The following is a 25,400-nucleotide window of genomic DNA, read 5'->3' as shown; positions in this document are numbered from 1 at the left end:
CTCACCATACAGACTTGTCCCCCAGCACATGTGATCTCACCATACAGACTTGTCCCCAGCACATGTGATCTCACCATACAGACTTGTCCCCTAGCACATGTGATCTCACCATACTGACATGTTCCCCAGCACGTGATCTCACCATACAGACGTGTTCCCCAGCACGTGATCTCACCATACAGACTTGTCCCCTAGCACATGTGATCTCACCATACTGACGTGTTCCCCAGCACATGTGATCTCACCATACAGACGTGTTCCCCCAGCACATGTGATCTCAACATACAGACTTGTCCCCCAGCACATGTGATCTCACCATACAGACTTGTCCCCAGCACATGTGATCTCACCATACAGACGTGTTCCCCCAGCACATGTGATCTCACCATACAGACTTGTCCCCCAGCACATGTGATCTCACCATACAGACTTGTCCCCCAGCACATGTGATCTCACCATACAGACTTGTCCCCCAGCACATGTGATCTCACCATACAGACGTGTCCCCCAGCACATGTGATCTCACCATATTGACGTGTTCCCCAGCACGTGATCTCACCATACAGACGTGTTCCCCAGCATGTGATCTCACCATACAGACTTGTCCCCCAGCACATGTGATCTCACCATATTGACGTGTTCCCCAGCACGTGATCTCACCATACAGACGTGTTCCCCCAGCACATGTGATCTCACCATACAGACTTGTCCCCCAGCACATGTGATCTCACCATACAGACTTGTCCCCCAGCACATGTGATCTCACCATACAGACTTGTCCCCCAGCACATGTGATCTCACCATACAGACTTGTCCCCCAGCACATGTGATCTCACCATACTGACGTGTTCCCCAGCACATGTGATCTCACCATACAGGTGTGTTCCCCAGCACGTGATCTCACCATACTGCAGAAATGTCTCCTGTGCTCATTATTTAAGGCACAAAGGAAGCAACTATGTAAGCCAGGCAGTAGCCGCACTCACCTGTGTCACTATCTATATACTGTACAGTGGGGGTGATTCGGGTCCCGAGGAACCTGAGGCGCACAGGGCAGAGTACCGAACATCGATGTTTGGTCATTTACACATGCGCTGGGACATACTGTACATGTGCAGTACAGGTCTGCGTATCACCAACACTGCGGGGGAGGGAAGAGGTCAGGATCCTACAGGGGACAGAGCTTTCTATGCCTCTTGGTAGGACTTGCGGAGGCTGGCTTGTACAATCACATGGGTCATGCAGCCGGCCGATGGTGCCAGGGAAGATCCGATACTGTGTCCTAGGATGCAGCTGGGACCAGTAAAGCAGCAGGAGCATTATATTCTATGTAGGTGATAGCAACTCCAACCACACCTGACTCACCCCCAGTCTCTGCTGTTTAGCTTCATGGGTGCAGACATTTTGAATTACATCGTATGATCCACTCTGATAAACCAGGCTCCAGCAAATCCAGTGACGTGATTCAGTCAGCTGGTCGCATATTGCCAGAACCTCTTTGTACTGGGAATGGTCTCCTGGCTCAGCTCCTGACTGCAGTATGTCTAGCCTGCATTGCAGAGTGCCTCAGTTCCCACTTCCCTATTCTCCCAGAAGAGTAGGCTGCTCTACCACATCCTACCAGCTTCCTATGTGATTCAGGTAGGACTGGAGGATTACGGGAATCACAGTGATGTATATAGGGGTCGGGGCTTAAGATACACCAAAGAGAGAGTGGGGAGGAGACTGGTCAGATCTCTGGGCTGGTCACACACAGTGACATGATGTGAGGGTGGAGAGCAGGCGTATAATAAGGGCTGATGGCTCCTGATGTATGAGATACACCAGAGAGTGTGGGGAGGAGACTGGTCAGATCTCTGGGCTGGTAACACACAGTGACATGATGTGAGGGGGAGAGCAGGAGTATAATAGGGGCTGATGTCTCCCGATGTATGAGATACACCAGAGAGTGTGGGGAGGAGACCGGTCAGATCTCTGGGCTGGTAACACACAGTGACATGATGTGAGGGGGAGAGCAGGAGTATAATAGGGGCTGATGGCTCCTGATGTATGAGATACACCAGAGAGAGTGTGGGGAGGAGACTGGTCAGATCTCTGGGCTGGTAACACACAGTGACATGATGTGAGGGTGGAGAGCAGGAGTATAATAGGGGCTGATGTCTCCCGATGTATGATACACCAGAGAGTGCGGGGAGGAGACTGGTCAGATCTCTGGGCTGGTGACACACAGTGACATGATGTGAGGGGGAGAGCAGGAGTATAATAGGGGCTGATGATTCCTGATGTATGAGATACACCAGAGAGTGTGGGGAGGAGACTGGTCAGATCTCTGGGCTGGTAACACACAGTAACATGATGTGAGGGGGAGAGCAGGAGTATAATATTGGCTGATGGCTTCTGACTCCTCCGCTAGGTAGATACGTTTCCCTCATTAGTTTGTACTGACAGAGAAGGGTGAAGGATAAGAGACTGCTGTAGTTTCTGAGCAAGAAGAATATACGACGCCCAAATTCTGTAACAAGTGCTTATTACTCACCTGTGCTGATATCTGTAGGGATTTCCTCCTCCTTACACTGCTGATCACTGTACAATGTCCCATTCCCAGCAGTCCCCTCTCCAGTCAGCAGCTGAATGATCTTGTTGGTGAGATCCAGGACCTTCAGGTCATTGTGCCGCTCATGTATCAGTGAGTGAGGTGGAGGCACTGTGACGAGGCTTTGGGTCCTGCTCAGTCCTCCTGACACACAGAGATGGCTGATGGATGTTTCACACTCAATGGATGTCTTCTTCACTACTGTGTAACCCTGTGGATTGTAAAGTACACTATCATTGTATACATTTCACAATCCCCTCACCTCCCCAGTCATGTCCCTGCATTATTACTATAGATATGTGATGTCACTGTGACATTGCCAGATTCACTCACCTACCCAGTCATGTCCCTATATTATTACTATAGTTATAAGTGATGTCACTGTGACACTCCCAGATCCCCTCACCTCTCCAGTCATGTCCCTGTATTATTACTACAGATATAAGTGATGCCACTGTGGTGCGCCCAGACCTCCTCACCTTCCCAGTCATATCCCTTTGTTATTATAGTTATAAGTGATGTCACTGTGACGCTCCCAGATCCCCTCACCTCCCCAGTCATGTCCTGTATTATTGCTAAAGATATAAGTCATGTCACTGTGACGCTCCCAGACCCTCTCACCTCCCCAGTCATGTCCCTGTATTATTACTATAAATATAAGTGATGATAATGTGACGCTCCCAGATCCCCTCACCTCCCCAGTCAGCAGGTAGATTATTTCCAGTGTGAGATTTATTATCCTATCAGTCTGGTCATTCTTGTCATTTTCCATTCTGAGTGCTCCTTGTAATAACACCTCTCGCTCCTCACAGCTGGATTGTCTAGGAATAAAAATAATACACATCACATAGAACACAAGTAACAGTCATATATGTAACACCGAGTGACCATTAAGTCTTCCATCCCCCCTAAGCCGTAGAGCCCTGGTAAGTGTCTATTACAGGTTCCTATTGTCACAAAGCGAGTACCTAAACCGTCTCACCCCACCCAGTGTTGCTGATTCACTGGCTTGCACATAGCTGACCAATCACGTCAGGATTTTCCTGTAGCTGCAATCCAGAACAGCAAGGGTGTCACCATCTTGCCTAAGGTCAGCTGAGCGCTCCCAGCCATCCACAGCATCCCTATGCTGCACATGACTCACACATCCAATCCACAGCTAGAGCTCCCAACCTAAACTGCTCATTGTCACCTGTACGTTGTCAGTAGAATAAGTCTCCTAGGACTCCTGGTCCCCTGTGACAGAAGCAGATCCCGGCTAATGAGCTCCGACCTCTCCATTCATTTACCCGAGTGCTCTTATTCCTGTGGGCTCAGCCTGCATCAGTACTCATCATTCTGCTGCTAGAGTTACCACCTGCTCCTGCTGTAATCAGTGCTTCCATCAACACCAGTGTGCTGTCTGCCTTCTCCAGCACGCAGCCTCCTAACCCTGCACCATCAGGGTACTGAGCAGCTACTGACCATCCTCGTTATTCAGCTGCTACCCAGATACACATGTAATAGTGTGATCACAGACTGATCCATCCAGTACTCATCATTCTGCTGCTAGAGTTACCACCTGCTCCTGCTGTAATCAGCGCTTCCATCAACACCAGTGTGCTGTCTGCCTCCTCCAGCACACAGCCTCCTAACCCTGCACCATCTGAGTACTGAGCCGCTACTGACCGTCCTCGTTATTCAGCTGCTACCCAGATACACATGTAATAGTGTGATCACAGACTGATCCATCCAGTACACACTGTAGCACTCATTGCACTGTTTACTCTCTCTCCTACTGTACATTCCAAATTGGCCTAACTTAATGAGGAGAAGGACCATTCAACCTCCTTGTTGTGTTTCTAGTAATAGCCAGTCCTGCCCTGCGGCCCCAGCTCGGGGTAAATGACAAACTTAGAACCAGCCTCATTAGAATGCTCAGCATCATACATAGCGGCACTGTATAATGTTACACCAATGCTCCTCTCCTGTCCTCACAACTTGAGTATATATATATATATATATATATATATCTGTATATCTCATCTTTGTATTATTCTAATTATTATTAAAATCATAACTCCCCACCAAATCATATATGCAGTTCAGTTTTCTAGAAAAAGGGTGTGTGGCCTCACTACAAGGGGCGAGGTCTTGCAGGAAAATACTATCCTATACCCCCCTGCCTCCATCATCCCTCCCCTCCATCTATCCCACCCTGTCCTCCTTCCGTCCCACTTCAGACAAGGAAGTCTACTCCCTCATCTTATCTTCATCCCCATCAACCCCCTCTCCTCCCGTCTTCTCCGCTCCCTCTCCCCCACTGCCTGCTCCCACCTTGCTCACCTCTTTAACCTATATCTCTGTACCGGCATCTCTTTCCTTTACCAATCAAACATGCTCTGGTCTCACCTATTCTCAAAAAAAACTAACCTCGACCCTTCATCACTCACTAGCTACAGCCCCATCTCTCTTCTCCCATTCATCTCCAAACTACTTGAACAGAACAGCTGGTCTACAGCCATCTCACAAGCTACCTCTCTGACAACTCCATCCTTGATCCACTACAATCTGGCTTCGCCCACTCCACTCCGACTGCCCTGGTGAAAGTCACCAATGACCTGCTTTTGGCCAAATCCAGGGGACACTTCTCTGCTCATCCGTCTGGACCTCTCTGTTGCCTTTGACACCGTCGATCATACTCTCCTCCTCTGCACACTCCAAAACGTTGGCCTCTCTAGCACTATCCTTGTTTGTTTACCCCTTACCTGACTAACCGCTCCTTCTCTGTGTCTGCCTCCATCACCACCTCACACCCTTGCATCTTTCGTGTTGGTGTCCCTCAGGGTTCTGTCCTAGGCCCCTGTCTGTTCTCCCTGTAAGCCTCTTCCCTGGGTGCGCTCATTAACTCCTTTGGCCTTTAATACCACCTCTATGCTGATGACACACAACTCTACCTCTCCTCTCCTGATCTGTCCCCCTCTGTCCTTTCTCAGGTGTCCAACTGCCTCTCCACCATCTCCTCCTGGATGTCTGAGCGCTCTCTGAAGCTCAACATGGACAAAACTGAACTCATTATCTTTCCCCCAGCCAGAGGTACACCCCCTACTAATATCTCTATCACTGTTGACAACACCATAATCTTTCCCGTTCTCCAACTCCGTTACTTGGGCATCACTCTTGATTCTTCCCTCTCATTTGCACCCCACATCCAAGCTCTGGCACAATCCTGTCGGTTCCAGCTACGCAACATTGCTCGCATCAGGCCATTACTCTCCCAGAATGCAACTGAACTTATCATCCACTCACTGGTCATCTCACGACTCGACTACTGCAATGTTCTCACTCGCCTCACTTGCTCACCTCAACTCCGCAGCTAGGCTTATCTGCCACTCCCTTTCGACAAAATCTATACTGGCTCCCATTCCCCTACAGAATCCGCTTCAAACTCCTCACCCTCACATACAAGGCCTTCTCTAATTCCACTGCCTCCTACATCTCCAACCTCATCTCCCTTCACACTCCCTCCCGCCCTATGGTAGGCCAATGACTGTCGCCTCTCCTCTGCCCTGGTCACTGCTTTCCATGCTCGAGTTCACGACTTTGCCCGTGCTGCACCCCTTCAGTGGAACGCACTCCCCCGCTCCATTAGACTCTCCCCGACCTTGCAAAGCTTCAAACGAGCACTGAAAACCCACCTAATCATCAAAGCGTACCCTTCCAAAGCATAATCTAGTCCTTTGGCTGCTCCTCCATCCCCCTGCCTCATGCCTTGAACATCTCTGCTTTTGCTTACATACTGTCATCAGGCTACCTCCTGCCTGCTTGCACCTCATGTCATCTGTCTGTCGCCCCTCCCCATTAGATTGTTAGCTCTTCAGAGCAGGGCCCTCTTTCCTCTTCTTGTCAAAGCCCTCTTCTCGACACATTTCACTCGCAGCTCTCTCCTACTCAGCGACCATCTTTACCCGCTTTTTCTCCTGCTGGTAAAGACTCATCTCTATCTATGGCCGCCAGCCCCAAGTAGCACGGTGATTACTCCCTCGCTACTTACATCTAAGCTGTATTAGGTTTTGAGAATTGTGGTGCTCTTTGCTACCCGTACTCTATTTTTCTTATTTATTTACTGTAATGCTAAGTTTTGTCTCCCTGTACTATCCTTTGTACGGCGCTGCGAAACACTTGTGGCGCATTATAAATAAAATGTTATATTATTATTATTATTACCACAGTTTTGCAACCTGCACACCTAGACATTGGCTACCACAGGAAAAAAAATCCTGATTCATACCCCTTAAACTATGTTTCATTTTTCATACTTATAGTAATGCCCCTTACACATTATGCCACACACCGTAATGCCCCTTACATTATACCACTCACCATAATGCCCATTACACAATATGCCACTCACCATAATGCCCATTACACAATATGCCACACATTGTAATGCCCCTTAAACATAATGCCCCAGTATAATGCCAGATACACACAATGCCTCCAGTATAATGCCATATACACATAATGCCTCCAGTATAATGCCATATACACATAATGCCTCCAGTATAATGCCATATACACATAATTCTTCCAGTACGCCATATACACATAATGTTCCCCAGTATAATGCCAGATACACATAATGTCCCTAGTAATGCCAGATACACATAATATCCCCTAGTAGTGCCAGATACACATAATAAGTAATAATAAGTGTAATAAGTGACAGAGCGCAGTGTTTCCGGATAAGTGACTTTCTGTGTATAATACACACTAGATACTGAGACTGTCATTCCCCATTATTACACAGAGTATAAATGTCACCATCACTCTCCTCCCTATACACATACATATTACACACATAGCACCCATTCATACATACATATATACTCACAGAGGGGTGTGCTGCCCTATATCCTCACCCCTGCACCACATGCTGCTCCAGCTGCACTATAACAAGGCACCAAAGGCTGCTCCCCCTGTAGTGCAGCAGCCTGACCCCAGAGCAGCTCAGCCTATAGAATAATAATAATAATATCATTACCTGCTGCCAGACACAGCAATGGCTGCTCTCTGCTCCTGCTGCCTCGTGCGAATGATAGAAGGAAGGCGGAGCTCAGACCAGGGGAAGATGGCCGCCGCTCCTGACGTCACTACACGGCCAGGAAACCTATTGATGCTGCATCTGCCAGACTGGTCTACAAGATAATGGTCGCCGGCCTCCTGCACTGAGGACATGTGTGGTATAAGTCAATACAGAGGGCGGTGCTGTGGGAGGGGTGTAGGAGGGGAGGGGCCAGTCACCAGAAAGCAGCCTGTGCCAATCATACACTACTTCCGTCCTGTGCGTTTTACCGCAGTTCCGGCCTGTGTGTTCCACCTTACTTCCGGTAACTGCGTTCCACACACAGGAAGTGAGTTTCCATCGACTGCTGCAGCCTCCTAGTGTTCGTCGTGATCAGGTAATACCGTCTTACTATACAGGAGGAGCAGCCTGTGTATTATACAGGGGAGCAGCCTGTGATGTCCTGTAATTATTATTATACTGGGGGAGCAGCCTGTGATCTCCTGTAATTATTATTATACAGGGGGAGCAGCCTGTGGTGACCTGTTAATATTATTCAGGGGGAGTAGCCTGTGGTGTCCTGTTATTAATATTAGACAGGGGGAGCAGCCTGTGGTGTCTTATTATTATTATTATACAGGGGGAGCAGCATGTTATGTCCTGTTATTGTTATTATACAGGGGGAGCAGCCTGTGGTGTCCTGTTAATATTATTCAGGGGGAGTAGCCTGTGGTGTCCTGTTATTAATATTAGACAGGGGGAGCAGCCTGTGGTGTCTTATTATTATTATTATACAGGGGTAGCAGCATGTTATGTCCTGTAATTGTTATTATACAGGGGGAGCAGCCTGTGGTGTCCTGTTAATATTATTCAGGTGGAGCAGCCTGTGGTGTCCTGCTAGTATTATTATACAGGGGGAGCGGACTGTGGTGTCCTGTTACTATAGCAGCAGAGTAATAATAACAGTAATGAGTGGTCACCCTTCGCTGTACACACAGATTTCCTACTTTAGTTCCCCTCTCCCCACATCTACACCCCGTCTGCTCTCCTGTGTACTCTCCCCTGGTTATGAATCAAAGGGTCGACCTGGAAAAGGCCAACACGGTGAAAAAGGTTGTCATTAATTTTTAAAATGTGTTTGGTGTCATTTTCTCCGTAACATCACCAGGAACCCCAATTATTGCACCGCGTCCCCTTGTATGACTCGCTGCACTCCCCAAGTTACTATTCCCAATCATAGTCCCCGTGGATCGTAAAGTATGAAAAAGATAAAAATAAACTATGAAAATGTCAAGTCAACCTTTTCCTGTGTCAACCTTTTTTCCCATGTTGATCATGTCCATGTCATCGAGAGTGGTGGACCTATTGACTGTCACCCTACCATCCGGATCCCCTCTCCCCTCACCTCCCCCCTATCTGTGTGACCTGGGTACAGTCACAAATCCTCTCAGGTTCTGGTATAAATTTGATACAAAATCCCAACATCCCTAATTCATGTGTCTGTAACTGATTCCTGTGCAGCAACTGGCACCAAGTACGTGTCTGGGAGGAATAAGACCCCGGCCATGGGAGGAGCATTGGGGTAACATTATACAGTACAGCATTATGGAGCTGGGGCACAGGAACCTCTGAGAGACGCTGGCCTAGGGATCTATAGCTGGAGGGAAAGGGGAGACTTACTGGGCATGCAGTGTCATGTATCTGTGTTACATGTGTTTTCTGTGATGTGTGTTGTATGTATTATATTTACTCCTAGACACTCCAGCTGTGAGGACCCAGAGACTTTATTACATGTCACATGTTCTGTATTCTCATCCATCACTAAGCATGGACACGGCCAGGAGTCACAGGACTGAGGTGATAATAAATATCACCCTGGAGATCATCTACCTGTTGACTGGAGAGGTGAGGGGATCTTAGAGCATCACAGTGACATCACTTGTATCTATAGTAATAATACAGGGACATGACTGGGGAGGTGAGGTGATCTGGGAACCTCACAGTGACATCATTTATACCTATAGTAATAATACAGGGACATGACTGGGGAGGTGAGGTGATCTGGGAGCCTCACAGTGACATCATTTATACCTATAGTAATAATACAGGGACATCTCTGGGGAGGTGAGGGGATCTGGGAGTGTCATAGTGACGTCACTTATATCTATTATAATAATACATGGACATGACTGGGACAGTGGGGAGATCTTGGAGTTTATGTATTCATAGTTGGTGTCTTCCCCAATACACAGGATTACACAGTAGTGAGGAAGACATCTGGTGAGTATGAGACACCCAGCAGCCGTCTCCGCATGTCAGGAGGACTGAGCAGGACCCAGAGCCCCATCACGGTGCCTCAACCTCACTCACTGATACATGAGAGCCACAATGACCAGAAAATCCTGGAACTCACCAACAAGATCATTCAGCTGCTGACTGGAGAGGTGACTGCTGGGAATGGGGCATTATACAGTAACACCAGGGGACGTGTCTGGGTGATGACTGGAGAGGTGACTGCTGGGAATGGGACATTATACAGTAACACCAGGGGACGTGTCTGGGTGATGACTGGAGAGGTGACTGCTGGGAATGGAACATTATACAGTAACACCAGGGGACGTGTCTGGGTGATGACTGGAGAGGTGACTGCTAGGAATGGGACATTATACAGTAACACCAGGGGACGCGTCTGGGTGATGACTGGAGAGGTGACTGCTGGGAATGGAACATTATACAGTAACACCAGGGGACGTGTCTGGGTGATGACTGGAGAGGTGACTGCTGGGAATGGGACATTATACAGTAACACCAGGGGATGTGTCTGGGTGATGACTGCTAGGAATGGGACATTATACAGTAACACCAGGGGACGCGTCTGGGTGATGACTGGAGAGGTGACTGCTGGGAATGGAACATTATACAGTAACACCAGGGGACGTGTCTGGGTGATGACTGGAGAGGTGACTGCTAGGAATGGGACATTATACAGTAACACCAGGGGACGCGTCTGGGTGATGACTGGAGAGGTGACTGCTGGGAATGGGGCATTATACAGTAACACCAGGGGACGTGTCCGGGTGATGACTGGAGAGGAGACTGCTGGGAATGGTACATTATACAGTAACACCAGGAGACGTGTCCGGGTGATGACTGGAGAGGTGACTGCTGGGAATGGGACATTATACAGTGACATCAGGGGACGTGTCTGGGTGATGACTGGAGATGTGACTGCTGGGAATGGGACATTATACAGTAACACCAGGGGACGTGTCTGGGTGATGACTGGAGAGGTGACTGCTGGGAATGGGACATTATACAGTAACACCAGGGGACGTGTCTGGGTGATGACTGGAGAGGTGACTGCTGGGAATGGGACATTATACAGTAACATCAGGGGATGTGTCTGGGTGATGACTGTATCATTGTGTGTGTCAGGTTCCTATAAGGTGTCAGGATGTCACTGTCTATGTCTCCATGCAGGAGGGGGAGTATATAGAGAAACACAGGGGTCTGTACAAGGACGTGATGATGGAGAATCACCGGCCCCTCACATCACTGGGTAAGAGGAGACTGTCATGTATTGTACAGGGGAGAGCAGGTATGGTGGACCCTATATACACACATCACCTGATAATCACATATATACACTGTACTTAGTCACTGTGTGTCTCTTACAGAAGGACCCAGTAACAGAGATACCCCAGAGAGATGTCCCCGTCCTCTGTATTCCCAGGACTGTACAGAGGAGAATCACAGGATCCCACAGGAGGATCAGGTAGGTGGGAGGAATACGTACGATTTACATGCACCCTCTATAAGGTGTTGTGGTATTATACTGTTTCACCTAAATTTAATCTGACTGTATGCAAATGTCATTATAGTGTTTTGTTTTTTAGTTAGAACACCTGTTTGATATTAAAACAGAAGATATAGAGGGAGAAGAAGAGACGTATGTGACTGATATGAAGGCTGAAGATATAGAGGGAGAAGAAGAGACGTATGTGACTGATATGAAGGCAGAAGATATAGAGGGAGAAGAAGAGACGTATGTGACTGATATGAAGGCAGAAGATATAGAGGGAGAAGAAGAGACGTATGTGAGGGGTGATCAGCTGTGTAAGGAGGAGGAAATCCCTACAGATATCAGCACAGGTGAGTAATAAACACTTACTACAGAAAAGAGTCACATATTCTCCTTCCTCGGTCATTACAGCAATCTCTTATCCTACACCCTCCTCTGTCCGTACAAACTAATGAGGGAAGTATATTTCTGCTGCGGGGTACACTGGGCTCCACAAGGAATGGACAATGGGGTGTAGAGAAGGATCTTGATCCGAGGCACCAACAGGCTTAAGTCTTTGACTGTTCCCAGAATGCATAGCGCCGCCTCCTATATCGCCCCTCCTCCCTGCAGAGGATCTCAGTTTTGTAGTTGGTGCTGCAGTAGCAGGCACTTAACAGAGGGGCTGCTCCAGGCAGCCCTAAGAAGAGCTTTTTTTCTGAGGAAAAAAGTGAAGACTTCAAGGGCAGCAGCAGTGTTACATGTCAGTGGACATTCACTGCTGCAGCTCCAGCTCTCCCCAGCGGCGCTGTACACTCCCGAGCCCTGGTTGTCGGGTAATTACAGCAGGAGGCTCCGGTTTTCTTCTTGTCAGGCACACAAGATGGGGCTCTCTGGGATTGCGTGGCTGCGCTACGGGAGGTGGTAAGTGGGACCCGGTCTTTATCGCGATCCGGCGCAGTCAGTGGGAGGCGGGCCACGCGCGCTGGCGGTGGACACTGTGACAGTACAGGCGATCCCACTAGATCACCAGGGCATGGGACAGGTCAGGGGCTTGGTGCGTCAGGTGTTATCTAATATAGGATTTTCACAAGATATACTCTAATACGTATTTTTCTCTGTGATTTAGTCACCATATCTCTCCTGTATCTCTGCTTGTGCTGACTACACTGCGCAGGGGTTTGGGTAAGAGGTATTGTGCTGCTGACAAATTTTACTGTGTTACCTGATACTGCAAGTTATATCATGTCTGCTTCTGAGGGTAACGGTTCTGGGGCTGAACACACTGCCGGTGTTGCTGAAGCCGCAGATACCTATGTGGAGAATATAGCAGCTTTGGGCTCTGGTTCTGGGGGCTCCTTGACCCCCAGTGGGACGGTGGCAACGGAGGCACATACTGCCCCCCCGTGGGCATCTTTTTCCACGCTTCTGCATACGCTAGTTCATAAACTAACACCCCCTATGGGACCCCCAATGCCGGTGCAACCGTTTGTGGTCCCTGTGGCTAACCCGCCGTGGGCAGACGATTTATCTGCTCAAATAAAGAAGTTGAACCAGTCCCTGACTACTAAAAAGTCTGACCTTCGCTCGCCTACGTCCAAGGGGTCCTCTAAGCGAGCGCTCGTCTCCTCACAATCCACTGCTGTCACTGACACCTCGTCGGATGAAGACGGCACTTACACTGACCCCACAGGTTCTGACTCCGATACGGCTGATGGGGAGGGTGGTTCACATGTGGAAGTTCCTGATCTTTTGGAGGCTATTAAGTTAATTTTACAGATTACGGATGATCCCAAACCATCCGTTCCTAAGAAACCAGATAGGTTCAAGCGTCAGAACGTGATTAAACAAGTTTTACCTCACTCTGACCACCTAGTGGATATACGTCAGGAACCCTGGGAAAACCGGGTACGAAGTTTGTGCCTCAAAAGAAGATGCTGACTCGCTATCCCCTCGCGCCGGAGCTGTCTAAAAATTGGGAAACGCCTCCTCCAGTGGACTCACATGTGGCTAGGATGATGGTTTCCTCAGCTCTACCGGTCACCACCGTAACGTCTCTAAAAGAGCCTACGGATAAACGTGTGCAGGGTTGTCTGAAAGCGATTTACATCCTCACGGGTGCTGCACAAAGGCCCACTATTGCAGCTACTTGGGCTGCAGAGGCCATTGAAGCATGGGCCTTGGAGTTAGATGCTGAAATCTCCTCTGACCATGCTAGACAATGCTTGTCTTATATTGTCACAGCTTCTCGTTATATTAAAGAGGCGGCTTCTGATGCCAGTATCCTGGCAGCCAAGGCCTCTACTATGTCAGTCCTGGCTCGCCGGATATTGTGGTCTGTGGATCTGGACTCTAGAAAAACCCTGGAGGTACTCCCTTTTAAGGGAGATATTCTGTTTGGGGAGGATTTAAATAAGATTGTGGCTGACTTGGCTACTGCCAAAACTGCCTGTCTGCCAACTACTGCTCCTTCTGTGTCGAAGGCTAAAGGTACTTCCTTTCGCCCCTTTCGTCCTTCAGGTATAGCAAAAGGTCAGGCGTACAACCAGCAGGCCTGCACTTCCAAACCTGGTAAGCCTAAGCCCAAAAGAGCATGGGCGGCCCGTCAGCCAGCTTCCAAGACATAAGCCTGCCGCATGACGGGGCGGGCCTCCCTCTGGGGGATCCCAGGGTGGGGGGCTGGCTTCTAGGGTATACCCAGGAATGGTTGAAGACCACTTCAGATGCCTGGGTATGGGAAGTCGTCTCTCTTGGTTACGCCATAGCCTTCAAAAATCGACCCCCTCATTGATTTTGCCAAACAGATGTCCCGTTGGACAAGGTAAAGGCAAACACTCTACATTCGGTGGTAAAGACCCTCCTGGATACAGTAGTCGTAGTACAGATGCCTCTTGCGCAGAGGGGCCGGGGGTACTATTCTCCGCTGTTTCTAGTCCCGAAACCGAATGGGTCCTCCCGGCCCATTCTCAACCTCAAGACATTGAACAGGTTTGTGAAGGTTTCCAAGTTCCGTATGGAAACTCTTCACTCTATAGTTCTGGCCTTGGAACCTGGGTACTTTATGGTCTCCCTGGATATACAGGATGCTTACCTGCATATTCTTATAGCAGTGCCTCATCAGCAATACCTGAGATTTGCGATTGGCAACTGCCATTACCAGTTTCGGGCGTTACCTTTTGGTTTAACAACGGCTCCGCGAGTCTTTACAAAAGTCATGGCGGTGATGACGGTGGTACTCCGCTGTCAAGGGGTCAGGATACTGCCGTATTTGGACGACTTGTTAATCTTGGCAAATTCCCCAGAACTTCTCCTGCGTCACCTAAATGTGACGGTACGGTTTCTGCATGCCCACGGGTGGCTCATCAACTGGAAGAAGTCATCTCTGATCCCTGCCCACAGCATGGTGCATCTGGGAGCACTATTGGACACTCACAACCAGCGATTGTTCCTGTCTCAGGAGAAAGTCCTGAAACTTCAGGACAGGATTCGTTGCTTCCTATCTCGTCCGCAAGTGTCGATACATTCGGCGATGCAGGTGCTGGGCCTCATGGTGTCAGCATTCGACATGGTGGAGTACGCTCAATATCACTCTCTCCCTCTCCAGAGGCTGTTTTTAGCCAAATGGGACGGCCTGCCTCACCGGATCAGGTCTCAAATGATCTCATTGACTCCGGAGGTCCGTCTGTCACTGCTCTGGTGGCTCCGGGACCAACAACTGTGCAGAGGCCGTCCGTTTTGGATATCTGACTGGGTCCTGTTGACGACAGATGCCAGTCTAAGATGTTGGGGCGGTGGACCAAGGAGGAGTCCCTCCTATCGATCAATATTCTGGAGTTGCAGGCGGTCTGCAATGCCTTGAACCTAGCCCAGCATTTAATTCAGAACCGCCCTGATCAAGTACAGTCGGACAACGCCACCACAATGGCTTATATAAATTATCAAGGTGGCACTCGAAGCCGCCTAGCAATGAAGGAAGTCTCACGGATTCTACAGTGGGCAGAACGCCATCTACCGGCCATATCGGCAATATTCATTCCGTGAGTCCTGAATTGGGAAGCAGACTTTCTCAGTCGTCAGGACGTGCATGCCGGCGAGTGGGGCCTCCATCCAGAAGTGTTTCAACTCCTAGTGGAAAGGTGGGGCCTTCCAGACATGGATCTGATGGTGTCTCGACACAATCACAAGGTTTTGGTCTTCGGAGCAAGGACAAGGGATCCTCAAGCAGCATTCGTGGATGCGCTGGCGGTACCGTGGAGGTTTCGGCTGCCGTACGTGTTCCCTCTGGTGTCACTTTTGCCCAGGGTAATTAGGATGTTCAAGCAAGAAAAAGGAATTCTGCTTCTCATAGCTCCAGCGTGGCCCAGACGGCACTGGTTCTCAGACCTGCAAGGCCTATCGTCAGAGCGTCCAATTCTACTTCCCAAACGCCCAGACCTCCTAGTCTACCAGGACCTAGCCTGGCTGTCTTTGACGGCGTGGCTCTTGAAGCTAAAGGGTTTTCTGAGGCGGTCATTCAAACTATGTTGCGGGCCCGGAAACCGGCTTCTGCTCGGATTTATTATAGGGTCTGGCATTCTTACTTTGTTGCGCATCTAACGATTATGACGCTTCCAAGTTTAGTATAGCCAAGTTGTTGGCTTTTCTTCAGCAGGGCCTGGACTTAGGCCTGCGTCTGGCTTTCCTCAAGGTTCAAATATCTGCCTTGTCGGTGTGGTTTCAGAGAAAAATTGTGACCTTACCTGATGTGCATACCTTTACTCAGGGTGTGTTGCGTATCCGACCTCCCTATGTCCCACCTGTGGCTCCTTGGGACTTGTCGGTGGTTTTAGAGGCGTTACAAGAGTCTCCGTTTGAACCTCTTGGTTCAGCTGACCTTAAGAGGCTTTCCCTTAAGGTGGTGTTTCTGCTGGCTGTTGCTTCAGCTAGAAAAGTGTTGGATTTGGGTGCCTTGTCCTGTAGTTCCCCATATCTGATATTTCACCGTGGTGGTTCTTCGGACGTGTCCTGGCTATCTACCTAAGGTGTTTTCTTTGTTCCACCTTAACCAGGAGATTGTAGTTCCGGCACTTGTTTCTCCTGATCGGTCTCCCAAAGAGCGGCCTTTGGATGTGGTACGGGCTCTCCGTATCTATGTGAAGAGAACTGCTCCTATTAGGAAATCTGATTCTCTTTTTGTTCTGTTTGGGTTTCACAAACGGGGCTGGCCTGCTCACAAGCAAACTCTGGCCAGATGGATTAGAATGGTGATTGCGCATGCTTATGTGAAGGCTGGTCTCTCTGCTCCTGATCACATTAAGACCCATTCTACTCAGTCTGTTGGACCTTCTTGGGCGGCCCAACGTGGTGCGACCCTTGAACAATTGTGCAAAGCGGCTACGTGGTCCTCTGAACACGTTCATAAGGTTCTATGCCTTCGATACTGCCGTTTCCTAGGATGCTTCCTTTGGACGCCGGGTTCTTGTGCCCGCTACAGTGCGTCCCCTCCCATAAGGAACTGCTTTAGGACATCCCCATTGTCCATTCCTTGTGGAGCCCAGTGTACCCCGCAGCAGAAAACGAGTTTTATGGTAAGAACTTACCTTTGTTAAAACTCTTTCTGCGAGGTACACTGGGCTCCACAAGGCGCCCACCCTGACGTACTTAGCTTCTTTGGGTTGGTATGGCATTAGCCGCTGACACGTCTCCTGTCGTGAAAATGCGGTGTTGTGGCTACTAACCGATGTTGTCTCTTTTCCTGCTACTGCATTGGACTGGTTAACTAAAAACTGAGATCCTGTGCAGGGAGGCGGGGTGATATAGGAGGCAGCGCTATGCATTCAGGGAACAGTCAAAGCTTTGAGCCTGTTGGTGCCTCGGATCAAGATCCTTCTCTACACCCCATTGTCCATTCCTTGTGGAGCCCAGTGTACCTCGCAGAAAGAGTTTTAACAAAGGTAAGTTCTTACTATAAAACTCGTTTTTCCCAGTGGAGTAGTCAGGAGCCATTAGCCCCTATTATACTCCTGCTCTCCCCTTCACATCATGTCACTGTGTGTTACCAGCAGCCATGCTATGTACTATAATGTATTATATATATAGTAACATAGTAATTGAGGTTGAAAAGAGGTAATTTCCCATCGTGTTCAACCTGTATTAAGTTGTGATTAATCTACATACCCGCTGAATAATGTTTTATGACTAGTTAGCTACTATAACTCATATAACCACTGGATTAACCATGTTGATATTTTAAATATTATAACCTTGGATATCATTTTCATTCAGAAATGTATCCATTCCTTTTTTAAATCCATTTACAGAGTCCGCCATTACCACCATCCCTGGCAGGGAATTTCACATCCTAATTGCCCTAACAGTGAAGAACCCTTTCCTCCCTCGCGTTCAGAACTTTCTCTCCTCCAGCCGCAGCGAGTGCCCATGTGTCCTAAACTGTGTTCTATTAATAAATAATACCTCTGATAACTCTTTGTGATGTCCCTTTACATATTTGAAGATATTAATAATGTCTGCTTTTAAATGCCTCTTTTCTAGTGTATACATATTCAACCTATTAAGCCTTTCCTCATAATCCAGTCCCTCTAGGCCTTTAATCAATTTAGTAGCTCACCTTTGAACCCTTTCGAGTTCACCGATATCTTTTTTTATACAATGGTGCCCAAAACTGAACACACTTTTCCAGGTGCGGACGTACCAATGCTTTATACAGCGGCAGGATTACATCTGAGTCCCTTGACTCAATTCCCCATTTTATGCACGCTAGCACCTTACTTGCCTTCTTTACTGCGTTTTGACATTGTGTATGGTTATTAAGCCTATTATCAATAAGTACCCCCAAATCTGTTTTACCTAGTCGTTCCCCATTTAATATGTAGGCTGCAAGTTTGTTTTTAGTCCCGAAATGCATAACCTTGCATTTGTCTGTATTGAACCTCATTTTCCATTTAGACTCACAGTTCAAGTTTAGATAGATCATTGTGCAAGGACTCCACATCCAATTCCGAGTTAATTACCTTAGACAGTTTAGTATCATCAGCAAAGATTGACACTGTACTTTCCAGGCCTATTTCTGGGTCATTGATAAATATGTTGAACAGTAGTGGACTGAATACGGACCCTTGTTGGTATTCTGCTGACTACTGGGGACCAGGTTGAGGACTTTCCGTTGACCACTACTCGCTGTAACCTGCTATCCAACCAGCTGCTTATCCATGTGCAAATAGTTTTTCCTAGGCCAAGCTCCTTTAATTTGATCATCAGTCTCCTGTGAGGAACTGTATCGAAGGCTTTTGCAAAATCTAGGAAGACCACGTCCACTGCTTTTCCCTGATCAAGATTATTGCTCACTTCCTCATAGAAGCTAATTAAGTTAGTCTGACATGACCTTTCCCTCACAAACCCATGCTGGTTCTTGCTAATAATCCTAGTGGACTTTAGATACTCCTGTATGACGTCCCTTAGAATTGCTTCCTATATTTTCCCCACTATAGACGTCAAACTAAATGGTCTGTAGTTTCCCGGAAGATTTTTGGATCCCTTTTTTAAATAATGGCACTACCTCAGCTATACGCCAATCCTTCGGTACCATGCCTGATCTAATTGAACTATTGAAAATCAAGTACAGGAGTCGTTCTAGTTGTGAACTAAGTTCCATAAGAACCCTTGGGTGAAGTCCATCAGGACCAGGTGATTTATTAACCTTAATTTTGCTTAGTCTCTCTCTGATTACTTCACTTAAACAAGTTTCTAACATGGATCTTTACTGTCACAATTGTTATGCTCTACTCCCACCATCAGTTCTTCTCTGGTAAATACTGATGAAAAAAAAATGTTCAGTATTTCCGCTTTTATTTCGTCATCATTTATCAATTCTCCAAAATCATCTTTTAATGGACCTATATTCTCCTATTTTAACCTTTTACCGTTTATGTATTTAAAAAAATTTTTAGGATTGGTATTACTCTTTATAGCCATTTGCTTTTCATTTTCCATTTTAGCTGCTCTTATTGCTTTTTTGCATTTTTTATTACATTTCTTATTACATTCCTTGTATTACTTAATAATCTATCGTTTGAAAAAGGAATAGATCAGTACACTTCTCCCAGTCCAATATTTCTGTACCCTGATGTAGTCCACAGGGTTCCATGAAGTCCAATGTAGGCTTTATAGCCTCAATCTCACACACTCCACTTCTTTGGGTGGCTGCTCAGTTCCTCAAATTGCTATTAGGTAGATAGCCAAAAAATCTGTGAACAAGAGGGAGAGGAAGAAGCGCCTATGGTGTAGTAATTCTTTTCAGGGTGCCCACACCCACCAATAATAAACTGCGTACCAGATTGTGACTTGAATTACAGCATATCAATCCACTGCTTCATATACTGATATCCGGAGCTGATCGTAGCAGCAAATTTGCTGCTACGATCAGACTGATTGCTAGTGTGGCTTCTGACCTTTACTGTATTTCTGTCAGTTTTGCGGGTTTTATATATCCTCAATGCTGGTGCAAGGCAGAGAGGGATCGGATTGTATATCATTTTAGCGAGCTTACAGTGAATGTGGTCACAAATTGTGTAGTTAACACCATACAGGTGTGGGATTACCATGTCTAAGAGGCAAGGGTGAGGAGGATACACTCTCCACAGCAGCACCAACATTGATATCATATTTGTCATGCAAAGCAGGGTTAACCTCTCAAGATCTGGTACAAAATGGATTGTGTTATAGCTTCCACCAAAACCTCCATAATAATCCAAGGCAGGCACACGTTCTGTCAGAACCTCCATGGGCTTCTTTTACACAAACATTATCCAATATTGCTAAGCAGATAATACCAGCTCCCATACCAGGGATAGGTTACCCAATTAACACTTACATGCAACATTCTCCCTGGGTCTTATCGGATCCAGTCCAGAAATCTGCAGCCTTTCAACAAAAACAGACTGAAAGGCCTGTGGAAAGTAAATCACACAGACATGAAACATCTTCACAGTCTACACAGGTTTCAGAAGGGGACACTACGGAGGATGAGGATGATTCCTCGCCTTCTGGGTCTGTATACAGAGATGAGGATGAAGGTCCCAGCTTGGTAGATATACCTGAGCTAATTAATGCTATGAAAGCCATTCTATCCTTAGAGGAGGCACCTGTTTTTAAATGTCTCAAAACGGTCAGAACTGAATTTCCGGAGACAGAACAGCTGACGGAAATCATGCAAGATGCTTGCGTCACACCCAGTAAGAAGTTTAGAATTCCTAAAAAATTGAATTCTCATTATCCTCTTCTGGATGGGGATTGTTGGAAAAGGGAGGTTGCTCCCAAAGTAGATACGCATGTCATTCGGTTGGTGCGTAAATCTACATTACCCCTGCCTTCAACATCATTAAATTATGTAACTGATGAAAAAACTGTTTTTAGAAAACGATTTTTCTCTTGTCAGGGGCAGTTGTTAGGCCGGCCATGGCTTCAGCCTGGATGGTGAAAGCAGTGGCGGCCTGGGCTGATGCATTAGAAGACGATCTGCTAATGGTGTACAGAGAATAAAAGTCCCATATTGAACATATTAAACAATCAGATGTCTTTATGGAAGAAGCAGCCTTGGATATGGGTACTATAGCTTCTCAAGCATCAGCCTCCGCAGTAGCCGCACGCAGAGCTGTCTGGCTACGTACATGGAAGGCATACTCAGAGGGGGTAATTCAGAGTAGATCGCAGCAGGTAATTTGTTAGCAGTTTGAACAAAACCATGTGTACTGCAGGGGAGGCAGATATAACATGTGCAGAGAGAGTTAGATTTGGGTGGGTTATTTTGTTTCTGTGCAGAGTAAATACTGGCTGCTTTATTTTTACACTGCAATTTAGATTTCCGTTTGAACACACCTGCAGTGCACATGGTTTTGCCCAACTGCTAACAAATTTGCTGCTGCAATCAACTCTGAATTAGGCCCAGAGTCCAAAAAAGGACTGGAGTCTTTTCCTTTTACTAGAGATATTCTTTTTGGTAAAGAGTTAAACAATATTCTGGCGTCTGAAGCAGACTCTAAGAAAGTGAAGTTTCCTTCTACCTACAAGTCTAAACTTAGGTTTCCAGCTTTTCAGTCCTTTCGGACCCAAGGAAAAGCTAAAGGAAAGGGTTACGGCAAACAGTCCCGATCAAATAAGTCTGTAAAGAGGAAAAAGCATTGGGCTACCAGAGGGCCTTCTTCCAAACCAGAAGATAAGCCATCAGCCTCCGTACATTGCTGCATTCATCTTTCCCTACTTTCCGGATGCACTGTACATTTGGGTGCCTCATTTTCATATGGAGACTTTACGTTCCATTATCTTGGACATGGAGCCGGGGGATTTTATGGCATCCCTAGATATCCAGGATGCTTACCTGCGTGTACCTATAGCAGGGATGGGGAACTTTGGGCCCTCCAGCTGTTGTTGAACTACACATCCCATCATTCCCCTCATCAGTTTTTGCATGGCCAAATAGCAAAAAACTGTTGCAAGGCATGCTGGTATGTGTAGTTCAACAACAGCTGGAGGGCTGAAGGTTCCCCATCCCTGACCTATAGCACCGTTCCATCAGTGCTATCTCAGGTTTGCTATCCTCAGGCAACATTTTCAGTTTCAAGCCCTACCATTTGGACTGGCTACAGCTCCAAGAGTGTTTACCAAAATGATGGTGGTGGTGGCGGCTTATCTCCGTTGTCAGGGGACAAGAATTTTCCCATACCTGGAAGACCTGTTAATCCTGGCTCATTCCCAGGAAACTCTCCAGGGTCATCTGCAGTTGACAATAGCCTGTTTACAAAGCCACAGCTGGCTCATAAATTGGGCGGTCATCCCTGGTTCCGTCTCAACGCATGACGCACCTGGAGGCTGTATTGGATTCCAGGCTTCAGAGACTTTTTCTTCCTCTAAACAAAATATCCACAATACAGACAAGGATTCAGTAGCTACTACACAATCAAAGAGTATCCATTCAAGCAGCAATGTGAGTGATGGGATCTATGGTGTCAACATTCAACATGGTGGAATATGCTCAATTCCACTCGAGGCCCCTTCAACGTCTGATTCTTTCCAGATGGAATGGACTACATCAGACGATAAAACTCAGACTATGGTCTTTCCTCAGGAAGTAGGGAGGTCGTTAGCCTGGTGGCTACAGACATCCCATCTGGACAAAGGGCGACCCTTTTGGATCTCTGAGTGGGAGGTTCTGATAACGGACGCCAGTCTTCAGGGCTGGGGAGCCATGTCAGAAAAGTGCTGCTTCCAGGTGCAGTGGACCAAGGAAGAAAGTTGCCTGCCGATAAATATATTGGAACTTCGGGCCATATACTGTATATGGCATTCACTCAGGCAAATGACATACTTCAAGGAAAACCGGTTCAGATTCTCTTGAACAATGCAACGGCCGTAGCGTACCTCAGTCATCAGGGAGGAACTCGCAGCCAAAAGGCAATGAAGGAGGTAAGCCGCACGTTAAGGTGGGCAGCCCTTAATCATCCAGATCCTGAGCAGAGTATCCTTCGGTGCTTGGATAGAGGCCTGTTAGGACTTTGGGAGTCTATGGATCCTATAAGTAAGAAGGTTCGTGGCAGAAGCCTTCGGTGAAAGTTTCTGAATGAGGTCCGTGGCATAATCATAAAGCTCAGCATTTGTAACAGAATCCGGAATGCCCATTATAATGATATTATTTCTCCGAGAGCATTCTTCTAAATCAGTGACTTTATCACGAATGGAGACCATGTCTTCCTAAAGGGTGTCATGTCCTGAAATCAGGTCTTTCTGAGACGCAACAATCTCTCTCATCTTAGTCTGTACGAGAGCCAATCTCACTGATATTGGACCTCAAAGCTTGAATATTAGAGTTAAATTCTGAGGTTATTTCAGTCCTTAAATGTAGATAACATAGAATGTATATAGCGTAGAGTAACAGGACCATCTAGAATGTCTTAAGACGTCTTCAGTCATGCTGTGCGACTGACAAGAAGAAGCAGATGATGTTGTAGCGGTCTCAGAAGGACCACCTGAATTCGAGGTACCAAAGAGATGGACAGTTGGGGCCGATTTGGTACCTTTTAACCTTTTTTGAAGGCATGGTAAACTGGCTACAAAAAGACTGACCTCTCAGAGATAGGAAAATACAAACGATCTATAAATAAAAGGAGCAGTAGTACGCTGTCATGAGGATACATCAAGATGACTCCATTCAAAATTACATTTTTAAGTGCCCTACACACTTAAAGATTATCTGTCCAATCTTTCTGGTTGGAACAAAAATCTGGTAATGTATGGGAGCAAATGACAATTGACCATTTGCTCTAAAACACTGGATAACAGACAAAAATGGACTTTCAAACAAATTGGTTTGTTTCGTTAAAACAATTGATCTTAACCATTTCTGTCCATTTTCTGGATTTTGGGAGCAAATGGTTGATTGTCATTTGCTCCCAGACATTGACAGATTTTCTTTACAATCAGACAGATTGGACAGATAATCTTTAAGTGTGTAGGGCCCTTTAGTCTGGGTGACTGGTCTATCCGAGCCCAAATATCAAGTAAACCATGATGTAGTGCAACTCAAATAACACAGTAATGAGCGAGAAATTCCACTAGAGTTCAGCATGATCACAGACGTGAAGTACTCAGCACAGAGAGACACAAATGGCAAAATATATTCAGTGAATAAATACACAAAATAATATACTGTGAGGTTGTAATCAGAGTGTAATGAGCTGTACTCAGACGATACTTGATACTGGGCTCTGCATGTAGACTGAGAGGAAGTAGATTATAGTGGTACCATATAAATAGAAGGTAGTTTCACCTCCAGACAAATGCTTCAATGTAGTGTAGTGACCCCGGTCCAGTCGTTAGGACACTTATTTAGCAGCTTATATCAATTTTATTGAAGGCAGAAGGCAAAGCATGCGATGGCCGGGCACCAGGATTTAAAATGGCAGCCACCTCACTTCCCAATTTTGCCGCAGGGCTCCGGTGACTGTGGGCAGCCCGTTTTGTCCCCAGCAGTAGCGGGAGCTGTGCACCTGTGTGAGCGGGAGAGCAAGTGCTCCTGCCTGAGCAAAAGCGCCTCCAAGTCATGTGTCCGGAGCGTGCAGGAAAGACTGGGCACACTTAGCCCCAGAATACAGCCCGAGGCTTCAGCGGCGTCACTAGGCTGCAGCAGTGAACGGTGAGCTGTGTGAGCTGCTTTTTAGGCAGAATGAGTGGGGGACTTAATAGATTGGGTCTTGGTCCCAGCGGCGGCTGAGAGCTATCAGGTAGGGTAGATAAGAAGTCACTCAGTGAGGAGAACTCCAGAAAGCACGTCTGGATGAACTCCGCCCACGCCCCTCTTCTTTATTATTTTATATACTTACAGGGGTGACAGGTTTGGTACATCCCTGCAAAGGCAGATCCAATCTCTTTCTCATCAGACTCTGCTGTGTTCCCTGCACTCTCACTCAGATGTTCACTGCTTTCAGAAGCACACATATGAGAAGCAGAAGTATGGAGGCAGCTGTATAGATTCTGATATGTAATTCTCTGTATCATACCATACACACATCATCCTTATTACTATTGAGAGTATAGAGGTAAGACACTGATGATGTGGGTGTAAGAGTGGATTATAACCTAGGAGATGTATGATGATTGCAGGGTATTATATGGTGTATTGCATGTAAAGTACCTTGTTCCACACCTACTCTGCTGTAGCAATATACCTTATAATAGGATTTTAATTACCTACCAGTAAATCCTTTTCTCGTAGTCCGTAGAGGATGCTGGGGTTCCATTTAGTACCATGGGGTATAGACGAGTCCCTTGGGAGCCATGGGCACTTTAAGAGTTTAATAGTGTGGGCTGGCTCCTCCCTCTTTGCCCCTCCTACCAGACTCGGTCTAGAAACTGTGCCCGAGGAGACGGACATACTTCAAGAGAAGGAAATACACAGATAGTGGTGAGATTTACACCAGCTCACACATACGCAA

At 47.1% G+C, this 25,400-nt stretch overlaps 2 protein-coding genes across 3 annotated transcripts in view; one reads left to right on the top strand and one right to left on the bottom strand.

Moving 5' to 3' along the window:
• The window catches only part of LOC135057007 (oocyte zinc finger protein XlCOF8.4-like), a 154,775-nt gene extending 146,938 nt beyond the window's left edge, over positions 1-7,837 (bottom strand). Inside the window, exons 1-3 of one of the 2 annotated variants that reach the window (XM_063962864.1) lie at positions 7,617-7,837; positions 3,288-3,414; positions 2,537-2,804 (exon numbers count right to left, since the gene is read on the bottom strand). In XM_063962864.1, coding sequence (XP_063818934.1) covers positions 2,537-2,804; positions 3,288-3,414; positions 7,617-7,810 — 589 coding nt within the window. In that variant the 5' untranslated portion in view covers positions 7,811-7,837. Of the gene's footprint in view, positions 1-2,536; positions 2,805-3,287; positions 3,415-7,466; positions 7,571-7,616 lie in introns of those variants that run through there. The other variant, XM_063962865.1, reaches the window with a different exon arrangement.
• Positions 7,838-7,899: 62 nt separating this feature from the next.
• Positions 7,900-25,400, top strand: part of LOC135057025 (zinc finger protein 585A-like) — a 37,241-nt gene continuing 19,740 nt past the window's right edge. Inside the window, exons 1-6 of the mRNA XM_063962887.1 lie at positions 7,900-8,034; positions 9,394-9,542; positions 9,890-10,081; positions 11,118-11,196; positions 11,315-11,412; positions 11,534-11,789. Coding sequence (XP_063818957.1) covers positions 9,429-9,542; positions 9,890-10,081; positions 11,118-11,196; positions 11,315-11,412; positions 11,534-11,789 — 739 coding nt within the window. The 5' untranslated portion in view covers positions 7,900-8,034; positions 9,394-9,428. The remainder of the gene's footprint in view (positions 8,035-9,393; positions 9,543-9,889; positions 10,082-11,117; positions 11,197-11,314; positions 11,413-11,533; positions 11,790-25,400) is intronic.

This window comes from Pseudophryne corroboree, chromosome 3, assembly GCF_028390025.1.
Source record: "Pseudophryne corroboree isolate aPseCor3 chromosome 3, aPseCor3.hap2, whole genome shotgun sequence".
Taxonomy (NCBI): Eukaryota; Metazoa; Chordata; class Amphibia; order Anura; family Myobatrachidae; genus Pseudophryne; species Pseudophryne corroboree.
The sequence above is the reverse complement of the archived record's forward strand: the minus strand, read 5'-3'. Positions and strand labels throughout refer to the sequence as shown.